Source organism: Ceratotherium simum, chromosome 1, assembly GCF_057802395.1.
Source record: "Ceratotherium simum simum isolate JZ-2026a chromosome 1, ASM5780239v1, whole genome shotgun sequence".
In the NCBI taxonomy this organism is placed as follows: Eukaryota; Metazoa; Chordata; class Mammalia; order Perissodactyla; family Rhinocerotidae; genus Ceratotherium; species Ceratotherium simum.
In genome coordinates, this window is record NC_141900.1 from 15,041,098 (window position 1) to 15,054,551 (window position 13,454).

General features: G+C 40.8%; 1 protein-coding gene across 3 annotated transcripts in view; it reads right to left on the reverse strand.

The window, feature by feature from the left end:
• Positions 1 to 13,454, reverse strand: part of POU6F2 (POU class 6 homeobox 2) — a 467,650-nt gene that overhangs the window by 41,265 nt on the left and 412,931 nt on the right. For 2 of the 3 annotated variants that reach the window (XM_087435666.1, XM_004441473.2), the window contains one exon: positions 8,456 to 8,602. The exons of the other annotated variant lie outside the window; for it this stretch is intronic. In XM_087435666.1, the coding sequence (XP_087291792.1) occupies positions 8,456 to 8,602 (147 nt within the window). The remainder of the gene's footprint in view (positions 1 to 8,455; positions 8,603 to 13,454) is intronic. 3 annotated transcript variants of the gene reach the window in all.

The window sequence follows — 13,454 nt, forward strand, 5'->3', positions numbered from 1 at the left end:
GTGCCAACAGTTTTGATCCAGGAGCCTACGCAAGAAAACATTTTCTTATTCCCAGGATAATGAAATACTCGTGGATGAAGAATTAAAAAAAAAAAAAGATGCAGTGGTCAGAGAAAAAAATGTGACAGCACAACAATCCAAGTTCTGCTTTAGATGAGGGAGACCTTGGTTCTCTCTGGCTCAATCTTCAGGTGAATCCCCCAAACTAGAGGGTTTTTTTTTTTTTATTGCATATTTCTGCCCACCCCTTTAACTGTACACGACAGGTTGCACTGCTGAGTTTTGCTGGGAGAGGAGGGTAGAAAGGAAGATTTCAGAGGGTGCTTTATTTTCTGTTCTTTAAGTCGGCCAGCTCTTTGGGCTGATGACACTAATACGATTAACCCGTTCACTTCAGAAATGGTGGTGGTAAGGAAGGAGCGGGAGAGGGAGGGAGGGGTGACCTTTGGCAGCCCAGCGAAGGTCTGGGTCGAACAATTCCCTGTCATAATGAGGAACAGCGCCGCGCATCTGCTGATGGCGCTGATCGGCTCTGAGACCTGATTTCGTCCCTCGTGTCATCAGCTGAGCCACTACAGAAGCAAGGCATCCCATCAAATCCATCTCCGCGTAATCACCGCGGAACCAAGGGCCATCAGGGCTCATTAGCGCCATTTACCATCAAGGGCGGCCCGCTCCTCAGAATGGAAGGACGGAGGGCCAGGCCGGGTCTCACTCCGCCCATCGGCCCCCTCCACCCTACCCCTGCCCAGTCACTGCAGAGGACAAAGCTCCGCAGCGGGGGCCTTGGGACCGCCACGCGTTTATCTGCCCTCGGGGTTCCTATTACGGTCTGTGGTGTGAGATCCTTCTTTCTGCAAACGTGCTCCGTAGGTGTGTGCACTCAGAACAGCAACACAGGAATCGCCGCAAAGCCCCCGTTGCAAAGGAGAACCCCCTTGGAGGCGGTTCCTTTCTGATGTAAACCATAATTTCACATTGAAAAACGTGGATAGGGGTGAATGTGAATTACTTCCTGAAGCATTTCCTAAAGTGTGCTCTGCAAACGTAAATTCTATGCAATGTTGAGTGGACAGTAAATTTGGGAAAAGCGGGCTCAAAAAAGTTAAAGAGGTTTGTGGCGCGTCACCTCCACATTAATCAGCCGCGCAAGTCCCTGGCCGCGCAGGACACGCGTCCTGCGGGGGGGGGGGCGCGGGAGGGGGCGGCCGCGCATCTCACCGGGACCCCTCGTTTGTGCAGCATCTTGAGGGGCTCCTTTTTTCCCTCCCGAGGCGCACACTTAGGGAAACATTGCTTTAATGCAATGGCCTCTCCCGAAATGAGGAAATAAAGCTCTCAACTGGGCTCAAAGGGGAAATCTGATATGTTAGTAGAAAGATTGAGGTTGTTTATTGTTGTTATTATATCTTTATTACTCGGATGAAGCCAGGGTAAAATTCTTATGTTACTAACCCCGTGAACATATATTTCCCAGTCTCTAGAAAGAGCTGATTTTAACAATGTTATTCTATTAAAAAATGCTATTGGATATGTATTTCACTGAATGGGATTGAATTTTTATACTTTTTTAAAACTTCATGTAATAATATTTGCAAATGAGAAAATAAAATCTTCTGTCAGACTGTTTTGAGTTTTGGTATAGAAAATACATCCAAACCCATTAGTTGGGCATATTACGTAAATAGATTGCTCTGTTCATAATATTTGGGGGAAAATATACAGACACCAACTCTGAATTTTTAGATACCTACTCTGAATTTTTGACAAACATGTTTGAATCTTATTTATGCAAAATGTCTAAACAATATATTCTATCATTTTGTATTAAAAAATAGTATTCTGTACATATGATTTTGTAGCTTTTTTTTTTTTCCCAATCAGTATTTTATAGTATTTTATAAAAATGTAAAACTTGCATGGAAAGGAACCACCAATGTTATCATTGCGGTCACCTTGGGAAGGGAAGGAGAAGAATGGGAGAAAAGGGGTGTTAAGTCCTTAGCTGTATCAGTAATATTTTATTTCTTTTAAAAATAAGCAAGAGAACTGAAGCCAATATGGAAAAATGTTAACATCTAAGTGGTTGAACAAGGATGTGTTTTGTATTATTTTTTGTAAAAAATTATTTTTTACTTTTTCTTTACATTTAGTGTGTTTCATTATTAAAAATGAAGTAAAAGAGTATATGTGAAACTCCCTAAATTCCTGATCCACTGGCTTTAGCTGGATCCGTCTAAGGCACTCATTTGCTCTAGTCACATCGTCAAAGTCACACTTTATCTCCTTTGCACAGGGTTTAAAATGAGTTTTACAAATGCGGGCAGCTATGGCTTTGTTAGTTCTCCTACACAGACCTAATAAAACCCACAGAGGGGCTCAACAGACACTTATTGAATAAATTTATTATGTCTCAATCTTTTGGCTGAGATTTGCATTTATTATAACTTTATCTTCATTCACCTTGTAGGGATTTTCTCTAAAAGAGTCTCATCTTTCTGTTTAAATTGTGTTGAATTACTTTAGCAACCCATAGTTCAGGGCCAATTACTGGTTTTTCATTCTAAAAAGAATAGCTATAACTTATTAATTTATTAATAAATTAATATAATTTATGAAATGCTTAAGACACATCAGGCACTATGCTAAGCACTGTCCCTGCTATTATCAAGTTTAACCCACAACAAAAATATGTGAGAAGTCTTATCACTCTGATTTTACTGATGAGGAAACAGAGGACCAGAAAAGTTCTACAGTTTATCCAAGGCCACACAGCTATAAATGTTTTTTTATCAGACCCATTTCCTTCAAAGCTCATGCTATTAACTATTCTATTGCCTTCTAGAGATGTTATTTAGCTTATTGTTATTTTAATTCAGAGGAACATCCTGGTGCAAGCATCATGTTCCTTATTCTAAGACATATATTTTTAGCCACATTTGAAAGTTATGATACTAGAATGATCTTCCAGTTGGGGTACAAATGTGGTGCTGGTGGTGTTCCTGTTTCTCCATCCACCCCTCTCCAGCCCACAGCTGTCAAGTAGAGGCAACTCACCATCAATGGTTTTGTACAATCAAGGGTGTATCCTCTAAGCCACAATGCATAGGCTACTGTTAGTATCAGTAGATTGTTTTCCTTTAATTATGGCCTTGTGGTCATTTTATGAGGTAGCCACTATCCTACACGGAGAAAGAAAATCCTTCCATCTCACCAAACCATCTCGGCTCAGCCCTCATTTATTCATATAAAGATGTGTGCATTCTTGGGTAACCTGAGTGGGTAAGTCCCTTTAATACTTTTTTCTTTTTTTTTTGCAGGGAAAGATTCACCCTGAGCTAACATCTGTTGCCAATCTTCCTTTCTCTTTTTTTCCACCCCCAAAGCCCCAGTGCATGGTTGTAAATCCTAGTTGTAAGTCCTTCTAGTTCTTTTATGTGAGCCGCCGCCACAGCATGGCTACTGACAGATAGGTGGTGTGATTCTGCGACCAGGAAATGAACCCGGGCCGCCAAAGTAGTGAGAGCACCAAACTTTAATCACTAGGCCACCAGGGCTGGCTCCCTTTAATTCTTTCTACTTTCTATATGTTAAAAACAATAATGTTATATGGGTGAAGAGGATCAAAAGGTACAAACTTCCAGTTATAAAATTATTGTCATGGGGAATATAATATACAGCATGATGACTATGGTTAATAATTCTGTACTGCATATTTGAAAGTTGCAAAGAGAGTAGATCCTAAAAGTTTTCATCACAAGAAAAAAAGTTTTGTAACTATACATGGTGATGGATGTTAACTAGACTTATTGTGGTGATCATTTCACAATATATACAAATATTTAATCATGTTGTACACCTGAAATTAATATCATATTATAAGTCAATTATACCTAATAAAAATTTTTTAAAAATAATGTTTAGTTGATTTTTTTTTACTTGACTGGCTCTTTAAAGACAAAAGGGAGGGTCTTTGACTTGATTTGCTGCCACTTAAGAAAATTTCATGGTGTTCGGGAACTAATTTCATCAGGAAACATTCTGGGCTTCAGTTAAAATGTAAAATGCTTTCTCTAGCCCCAGGATAAAATAAAATTTCATTTGCTTTTACTTTTCTGCAATAATGCCAATAAGGAGATATTGCCAGGGGCGCAAAGTAAGCCAATTCTACAGCTGAACAAATCGATGGTAAATCTACTTGCCAAATCCTGAACATACCCACTGAACGAGTGTTAGGAACACACACACACATACACACACACACACACACACTCACACACACACCTACTGAACTATCGAGGGTAAGGATGAGATTTCCCTAAAATAACTAATGTCTTACTACAAGATTCTCATATTCTCAAACTCTTCACAGACAGGTTTGTGCACAGTTATGAACTGAAAGCACATAGCATCTTAACTAATAATAACAGATAGCATTTATTGAGTGATAGCATTATTGAGTGATGACTAGGTGCCTGACCCTGCTCTAAGCACTTTAATCCTAGGAGCTGGTGCTAAAAAATTATTACCTCAGTTTTCAGATGAAGAAATTGAGGCACAGAGAGGGTAAGTCAATTGCCCAAGGTCTCACAGCTGGTGAATGGCAGACTGGTTCCAGAGCCTATTCTCTTTTGCCTGTGCTTTGTGCTGCCAAGTATAGGTTTCCAGAAAATACTAGACAAAACTCTAAACTATGATGATGATGCTAATTATGGCAACCATTTATTGAGTCTTTGTGTGCTCAGGGACTATGGTAGGCTTTTTTCACACATGATCTCATTTAATCTTCATAATCTAGGGGTCTAGATTTTATTATCCTTATTTTATAATGAAACTGAAGCTCAGAGAGCTCAAGTAATTTGCTCAAGTTCACCGAGCTAGTTATTGGACAACCTGGGATTCAAACAAGTCTATAGCTTAGCACTTATTCCATTGCCTAGCTTTCTTGCTAGGCAATGAATTTGCATGAGTTCCTCATCTGGTAAGTAAAGAGAACTAGAATGTTCTTCTCAGCAATACCACAGCCATTATCAATTTCATGATCACTAATTACCAGTAAAATATTTGCTACCTTCTCATTTCAGAGTGAAGTTGGGTATAATATATGTTTAAAATACTTTAACATCCCCGGGTAAGATATGTGCTTTGTGGCTTTAGAATGTAGCGTTGCCGTTAAAATTAATTACTCTTTGGAACGATGTCTGACTTCTGAATTAACTGCAAATGAATGGCAGGGTCAGAAAGGTGACAGAAATTTTTTCTCTATATTTGCTTATAAGTACTGGTTGGAAAAAAAGAACAGAAAAAAAATCCTTAAATATATTGAGATTTCCCATCCCTTTCAATTTACTGAGACCCAGTAAATGGAAACACAGTCCAATTCCAAGACAGGGAAGCAAAACTGCAGTCCTAGGTGGTGGGATTTCTTCTTGTTGAGAGTGGAAGGCCAAGAGCCTGCAGGAAGATTTGGGCATGGCTCCCTATGTGGGTTGGGCATCTGCCCAGCTGAGGAAGCAGACCTAGGACCACTTGCCCTGCGAGTGTGAGACACTGGTCCAGGCTGCCTCGCAGAGGTGCCGTGAGAACTTGGAGGATGAGTCTCTGGCTTACGTAGGTTAAGTCATTCCCCCAAGGTCATAAGGCTAGAAACAGGTAGAGCCTAAACCCAATCCCAGGCGGGTCTGAATTCAGTCAGGGCTCTCACCTACTGGGTAATCCCACCGTGGTTTCCAGGCAGCCAAGAGAATCTCAGCAGTGGGGAGCAAGGATCACAGCATTTCTGGTACCAGAACGCCCCTGCTGGATGCCTTCTCAGCAGACCTACCGCACCAAATTATCAGAGGAATAAAACATGCTTTTCACACTTATGTTTAGATTTTAATGTTATTACTCCCAGGTGAGCTTTCAAATGTAAAAAATAGTTGATGTCAAGAACTAAAATGAAAGAATCTCTAAATATATTAAGAGTTTTCTCTCTGAATCTTTTCTGGGAAAGCTCTGTGGAGATTTTTAAGGAACTGAAAATGGGCTGGGTGCAGTAACCCTAGTTTACACGGTATTTTGAGCAAGGCTAATTGTATTAACCTGATTCTGATGTGTTCTTACCTTTTGCACCACGTTAATACAAGCCAAAGAAACACACACACACAAGAAAGAATTTTGCCTTCCTTTGGTGTAATTTGACTACTTCATAAGGCTCAAACAAGTATCTTTGCTCCAAGGTATGCAGGGCATGCACCTTTTTCTGGGAAGCTGATTGTGTTTATATTACAAAGATTAAAAAATAAAAACAGCGCTACCCGAATGTGGCCAATTCATTGACTTTGGAAACATGAGTATCTTGGTCTCTCCTTGCACTCAGAGGGGGACCTCATGCCATTGGGCACATGTCTAAAACTCTCAGACAAGACTTCATCAGTGGGCATTATTGATTTCTCTGTAAATGAAAATTTTTTTTCACTTTAGGAGGTTTATGCACAATATCAAATCAACTATCATAACAGTTTCTAAAATAACACAGTTTCTAGAATAAAAAAAAATTAAAGTAAAATCAACTCTCATTCAATATATGCAGAGTAGCAATCAAGCTTTTACTTTGAAGCCCATTTTCTTATGGGTATTTGTGGGCTAAGAGAGCTACCCCTGCGGTGGGGGCTGGCAAAGGTCACACAAAGCAGAGGCTGTACCTCTAGCCCCTGAGAAGGGGGAGGATTTGTAACTGGCAAAATGACCAGCCATTGAATCATCAGAAGAATAAACTCTTAATAATTCCTTCTAAACAATAAAGCATTTTCTCCATCACAAATTCTCGAGTGGTGGGGTGTAGTGGTACATTTTACTTGGACATTGGAACAGAAAAATCAGAGGGAAGTCCACATCAGTGCTTATGATGTCTATCTTGAACTCTTAAAATTTACATCTCAAGGGCCAGTCACCTGGCAGAAATGAATTGGGGTGTTCTATTTTGGGCACAACTCCAGGAAACAGCTTCCAGGATCAACCTGATCTGAGCATGAGTTATGGATATTATAACTAACTTTTCCTCCACACCAATACCCCATCCCTGCAGAAATCTTAATAGGCTTTTGAGAGCCTCCATTTAGAGCCGGCTGCATAAAATGATCCTTTGATGAAAAGGGATTGGAACAAGGGTTAAAGCCGACATTGAAAGGTGACTGTGGAGGGCATGGTGTTCATACAACCCTCCTTTAATATGTGTGGTGTGCACCTGTGATAAGATGATTCATTACCTGGGGCCAGTCTTTGACAAGCTCCATCGTTCAGCCCTCGGGGTTCTGACGGGACAATCCTGCACCCGCCCAGGAAATATAACAAGGTCAGCTTTTTTTCCCTGGGACGTAGATGGAGACGGTTTAGCTTATAATACATCTCTGTTTACTCTTTATGTAAAATAAAAACAGAGTTCAAGACATTGCAATTCCTGTTCTCCACAGAGCAGGCCAAGCAGAGGGTAGTAAACTCACTGTGGGGTAAATGGCTCTGGGAGGAAAAATCTTGGCAAGGATGCAAGCTCCTTCTCTCTTGTGTTTCGTATCAGAAACAGCAGAATTTGAGAAGGAGGCGCCCTAAGCACTGTGGCTGGGCTGTGTGTCAGGCCTTTGAATGGAGCGCACCCCTGACACCGTCAGCTTCAACTCTTGTTTGCTTTGCACGCAGCTTTTATTTTATTTAGATTTATTGGGGTCTTGAAGACGGATCCACCCTCATCTGAAGCTCTGTCTGTGTCTTGGTGATCGTGATGTGGGCACATTAGTGGTGTAAGGGAACAGGCGTGCTGCCCATGACATGAGAGAGGTTTGCTGGCCCCGGAGGACTTGAGTAAACCTACAAGCGTACAAAACACCGCCAAGCTCCCGTGAGAATAAACAAGAGCTCGGGCACATGCTGCCAACTGGCAGTTGGCTTCACTCTAACTCACCCGTTTTCTTTGTTGTTTTTATAGAACTTTTTCAATTGCTTCCCATCACCTTCCCATACATTCAGAAATTGGCTTTATTACGGCTAATTTAGAAATCTTGGAGCAATTAGGAAAGGAAACTTACCAGTTTCCTCCATTATCCAAGTTTTAAAAAAAAGTGAAAAAAATAAAAAAGCAAAACTGAAATTTTACTTTAAAAAGATAACCTTTTTTTTTTTTCTAAAGAGTGCCCCAGTCCTGAAAAGTAATTTCTTCGATTAAGGTCATAACATGAGCCATCATATAGAAATAAAACCAAAATAAAACTTAGACATTTTAGGGGAAGGAAACAAAATCTTGCTTCTAAAATATAGAAACACCTCCCAACCCTTCTCCTATTCTTGACATTGCTAGTAAACATTATTTATTTGCCTCAAATAGATGCAGTTACATATCACTGTCATGCAAAAGAAATTCATTTCCTTTCCAAGTTCAATCTGCCATAAAAATTCACTCTTGTCCCCCACTCCCACTCACCTGTCCTTGTGCATTAGTAACTAGTTGACCCGTGACCCCCTGAAGACTGGAGAGGGCATTGCCAAAGGCCTGTGAGCTTGCTATGGAGCCCATGGCTGCTGCTGCTGCAGCCGCTGCAGCCTGACTTGCTAGTGGATTATTAACCAGCTGCAAAGAGAGAAAAGATCAGGGTGAAACCACCGAGAGAGGCAAAGACACAGCACAGGATACAACATTCACTCAGGGAGGACGTTCTCGCCCCATTTCGCTCATGCAAAGGGCCCCAAATCCACTGGAGGGGCCTGGTGAACATTTCCTCTGCAGCCGTGGGGTTTGGGGGAGGTTAGAATTGAGGCTGGAAGGAAAATCCTTTCCACTAACACTGGGCTGCTTAATGGAGCCTGGATTTAGGACTAGCCCCAGGAGAGAGTGAGGTGGGCCCCAGGGTGAGGGGGGCCATTAGGATCTTCCCAGGTAGAGAAAGAATTTTGAAGTCCCTGGATTTTGTCCTCTAGACTAAATACAACTCTGAGGAAATGTCGACTTTTCTTGAGGTAACCAGACAGAATGTGGGATTAAAAAGGATGGGGTAGGAGTAGAAGAGAAGAATAGATTTTAAGGATTTCTGCAAATGAAGTTATCATTTCCATTTGTGGATTGCAGTTTCCTTTAGGGCCATCGGGTGTGGCAGATCCTCCCTCCACTTCCTTCTCCAAGGAAGAAGGAAACCAAAGTTAGTGGAATTGGAAACCTCCAGCCTCTCTGTTCTGAGGGTGAGTCTAGTGTTGGGACTTTTTGGGGGGCTCATCCTGACCATGAGATTCAAAGCCAGTGAGAAAGGTCCTTCGGTGAGCGGTCAGGTTGACATCTGCTTGCTGTTTTAGCTACTATATGGCCTTCCCTTGGCCTCTTTCCTGGGACAAGAGTGAAACAGAGAGGAGAGTTTGACTGCTGGGGGGGAACCTGTTCAAAGAGGAGGTTATGGCTGCCAGAATCTGTTTTTCCATGGAGACCAATTCAATATTCTTTATCCTGCCAATTTTCCACGCCACAGGTTTTCAGGCCTTCTGACCATGAGGCAGAAGTGTGGCTTGAACTAAAATCTGCATTTAGGTTAATGACTAGATATAAATTCAAGAAACATTTAAACTATTTTCACAGTATTGGTTTTGATACATGAATTTCATTTGTATTTATTCTAGGGTGTTATTTTTTCCCATACAGTTTCTCTCAAGTACAACAATTGTTGTGTATAATAATGCATTTTCCATCACCAGTTCCCACATCCATGAAATTCCTGCATTTTAGCAGAAACCTGCCAAGACTAAAACTTCGTGGAAAAAAAATTAACGCCACACTTAATTCAAGTCCTGGAAGCTCTTTTAAAGATGCCTGTTTTTTTACTTCCTTCTTTACTTTCTCCATTCTCTGTCTCAGTCTCTTTTTCTTTCTCTCTTTATTTTCCTTCTTTCTGCTTTCTTTCTTTTCGTCAAAACACATTTTATTACTTAATTCCTTTGGAAATTTGCCTAGAGTTTATATCATCTGATGAGGAAGGAAATACTAATTATCAGAGGAAACATCAAAAAGGGCAGGAATTTAATAATTCTTTTTTCATTAATGTGATATCCTTATTTTATTGGCTTCTTTATTCATTTATAACCAAATCTCACCTAACAAGTTCTATTGTAATTCCATTGACACAGCACATTTATTTATTTATTTTTTTATTTTTTTGTGAGGAAGATCAGCCCTGAGCTAACATCCATGCTAATCCTCCTCTTTATCCTGAGGAAGCCCGGCTCTGAGCTAACATCTATTGCCAATCTTCCTCCTTTTTTTTTTTCCCCCAAAGCCCCAGTAGATAGTTGTATGTCATGGTTGCACATCCTTCTAGTTGCTGTATGTGGGACTCGGCCTCAGCATGGCCAGAGAAGCAGTGCGTTGGTGCGCGCCCGGGATCTGAACCTGGGCCACCAGTAGCGGAGCGCGCACATTTAACTGCTAAGCCACGGGGCTGGCCCGACCCAGCACGTTTTTTTTTAGAAGTGAAAATCCATTTTAAGCTCATGACTTTATGTGTCTTTTGCCTTTATCTCTCTCCTAAAAGACAATAATGATTTCTTTTTAAGGAGAAAAAATTCTCATTCATCGGCCTAAAGAGAAACCCTGTCTTATCCCAGATTACCACCATGGGATTGAAAATTCAGGTTGGCCTTGATCTTGGTCTTCTGAGTATATTTTTATAGTGTGTATGAGGCGAGTAATGGTATATGTTGAGAGAAAATTCTTCTTGTTTTTGACTTGGCCACCTAAAGTGAAAGAGTTCAGAGTGTGTTCTTTTTTTCACTTCTAAAGTGAGAAGACCCCTTGAGGAGTATCTTCCCCAAACTACAGAGCTCCTCAGTACACCATTCTCAGGTCATCTGCCAGCTGCTATATTCATGTTTCTTTTATGCAATACAAGTTGAAATAATAATGAAATTCTTGAGTTTCAGGGAGATCTCACAATAAGCCTCTTAATCCTCAAAGAAATATTAAATTATGTGCAGTTTAGTTTTAGTGTTGAATTTGTCCATGAATTTTGGGTGAAAAATATAAATCAGTACATACAGAATGCTCTCTGAAGAAGATAGAGATTCCTATTTAATGAAGAGAAAATATTTTCAGAAATTGTAGGACATTTCCCTAATATCTAGGTCAATCAACAATTTATATAGGGAATTATGGAATTACTCTCTGGATACAATAGTGTAGATTGAGAATTCCCTACATGTAGACTCTAGTGTATTGTTCAGCTACGGCCATGTATTTGCTGTAAATTCAGGCATTATATAAAGGATAACTATTGTTCTGAATATAAAACAAAGTGTCTACTTAAAAGTGGGCTTCTGAGCCTTTTTGTTATGGGGTCAGGAATGGGTGCACTTCTATTGCTTTGGAAGATTGCTTCAGCAACCAAAAATGTACAGAGTTTATTTTTTTTATTATTTATTTATTTATTTATTTATTTATTTATTTATTTATTTTTTGTGAGACAGATTGGCCCTGAGCCAACATCTGTGCCCATCTTCCTCTACTTTATATGGGACGCTGCCACAGCATGGCTTGACAAGTGGAGCGTCAGTGCCCGCCTGGTCCGCCTGGTGCCCATGAACCCCTGGCTGGGCAGCTGGAGCGGAGAGCATGCACTTAACCGCTACGCCACTGGGCCGGCCCCAATTTTGTTTATTTTGTTTTTATTTTTATTTATTTATTTATTTTTCGTGAGGAGATCAGCCCTGAGCTAACATCTGCCAACCCTCCTCTTTTTTCTGAGGAAGACTGGCCGTGGGCTAACATCCATGCCCATCTTTCTGCACTTTATGTGGGATGCCGCCACAGCATGGCTTGACAAGCAGTGCGTCGGTGCGCGCCCGGGATCCGAACCACCGAACCCCAGGCCGCCACAGCAGAGCGCGCGCACTTAACTGCTTGCGCCACCGGGCTGGCCCCAATTTTGTTTATTTTTAATGTTTATTTCCTCTATATCCTGGTCCTAGGTTGAAATACAATTTGTTCCTCTTTTTGCTGCTTTTCCCTCCTAATGGAGCAAATGCCAATGCGATGACTCTCTTATTTCCTATCTTGCATCCCTAGGTCTTTGTGAAAGGCATATGGGCTCTGGGGAGATGCCTTGCTGGCCCCTGGAAGTAGAGCTAGAAGTAAAGGTGAAGGAGTGCGGTATATACAGACAGCAGGTACGAGTCAGTCTGCAAGCTGACAGTATTCAGGTGGACCATCAGTGTTGTTGATGAATGCAGCTTCATAAATACCTTTTGGCTTTTCTGTCTATGACTGCCAAGGCAGGGAGGTAATATGCATTAAGATATGTGGCAGGGATGGGGGAAGGGATGGTCAGGAAACCATACGTGTTCTCTTCATCACCTCGGGTCATGTCACTCTGTATTGTCCCCAGTCATGTCATATTAGCAGTGTTCCTAATCAATACTTCTTCTTGATTGGAGACTCAGGGTAGATTTAGACAGCGGGGAGCCCAGGCACAATAAATGCACATAATGAGCATGTTAACCTTCTAGGACCAACTGGATATTTTGAAGTTTCTGCCAAGTTTATGCCTTCAGATCTTTCATTGCCCATGTACCTAACCAGCAAAGGATGGCCCAAATGAAGTCTGACTGTATTACATACTTGTGTTTTCAACAGACCAACTCAAAGGACATGCTGAATTCTGGTGCATGCTTATTTATAAATGTGGAAATTCTCAAAGCAAGATTTGCAGAGGGCTAGAATTCTCATGTTACATCCAAATGGATTCTAGGCCTTGAATACATCAAGTTCTGGAATCCTCAGATAGTCTAAAAACCTACTAATAGAAACACTAATGTCTTAAGACAGTCTCCTGCCCCTCATTCCCGAATTTTAGAGAATAAAATAACAGGATAACTTTAAAAAATAGTTTTGTACCAGTAAGGAAGGGCTCCAAACCTCACAGAACCCTATCCATCCATTCATGTAGTTGAGGATATCAGCTCTGAAACCAGACTGCCCTGGCTTGTGACTTGAAGTAAACCATGTCTCATTTGCAAGGATTCCCTTGCAAATCTTAGAGGAATTTTTTTACAATAGTTTATTTTTATATTCACATACCAATCTGGATATTGGGTGCTCATCTCATAATGAGAATAAATCCATATTCCCAAATCTAAAGTGCTTTGTGCACGTCCTTGTTATCTGAGAACACTAAATGGTGATAAGAAAAAAACTTTGATGAACCCTCTTCAAGGAGCACTCTTAGATGATGTCATATGTATGATATCACATAAGTGTCACTACAGATGGTGTCACAAATGATGGACGGGTGTCTTTCTCCAAGTCTTGCCCTATCTTCTCTTTCTCTGAAAGATTCACATCCTACAGCTTGGTAAAGAATTCAGGTTTCTTGAATCTGGGCATTAGTAGTCACAATACTTTTCATGAAAATTAGCTGATTATGTTATTCTATTATTATAAATCTTAT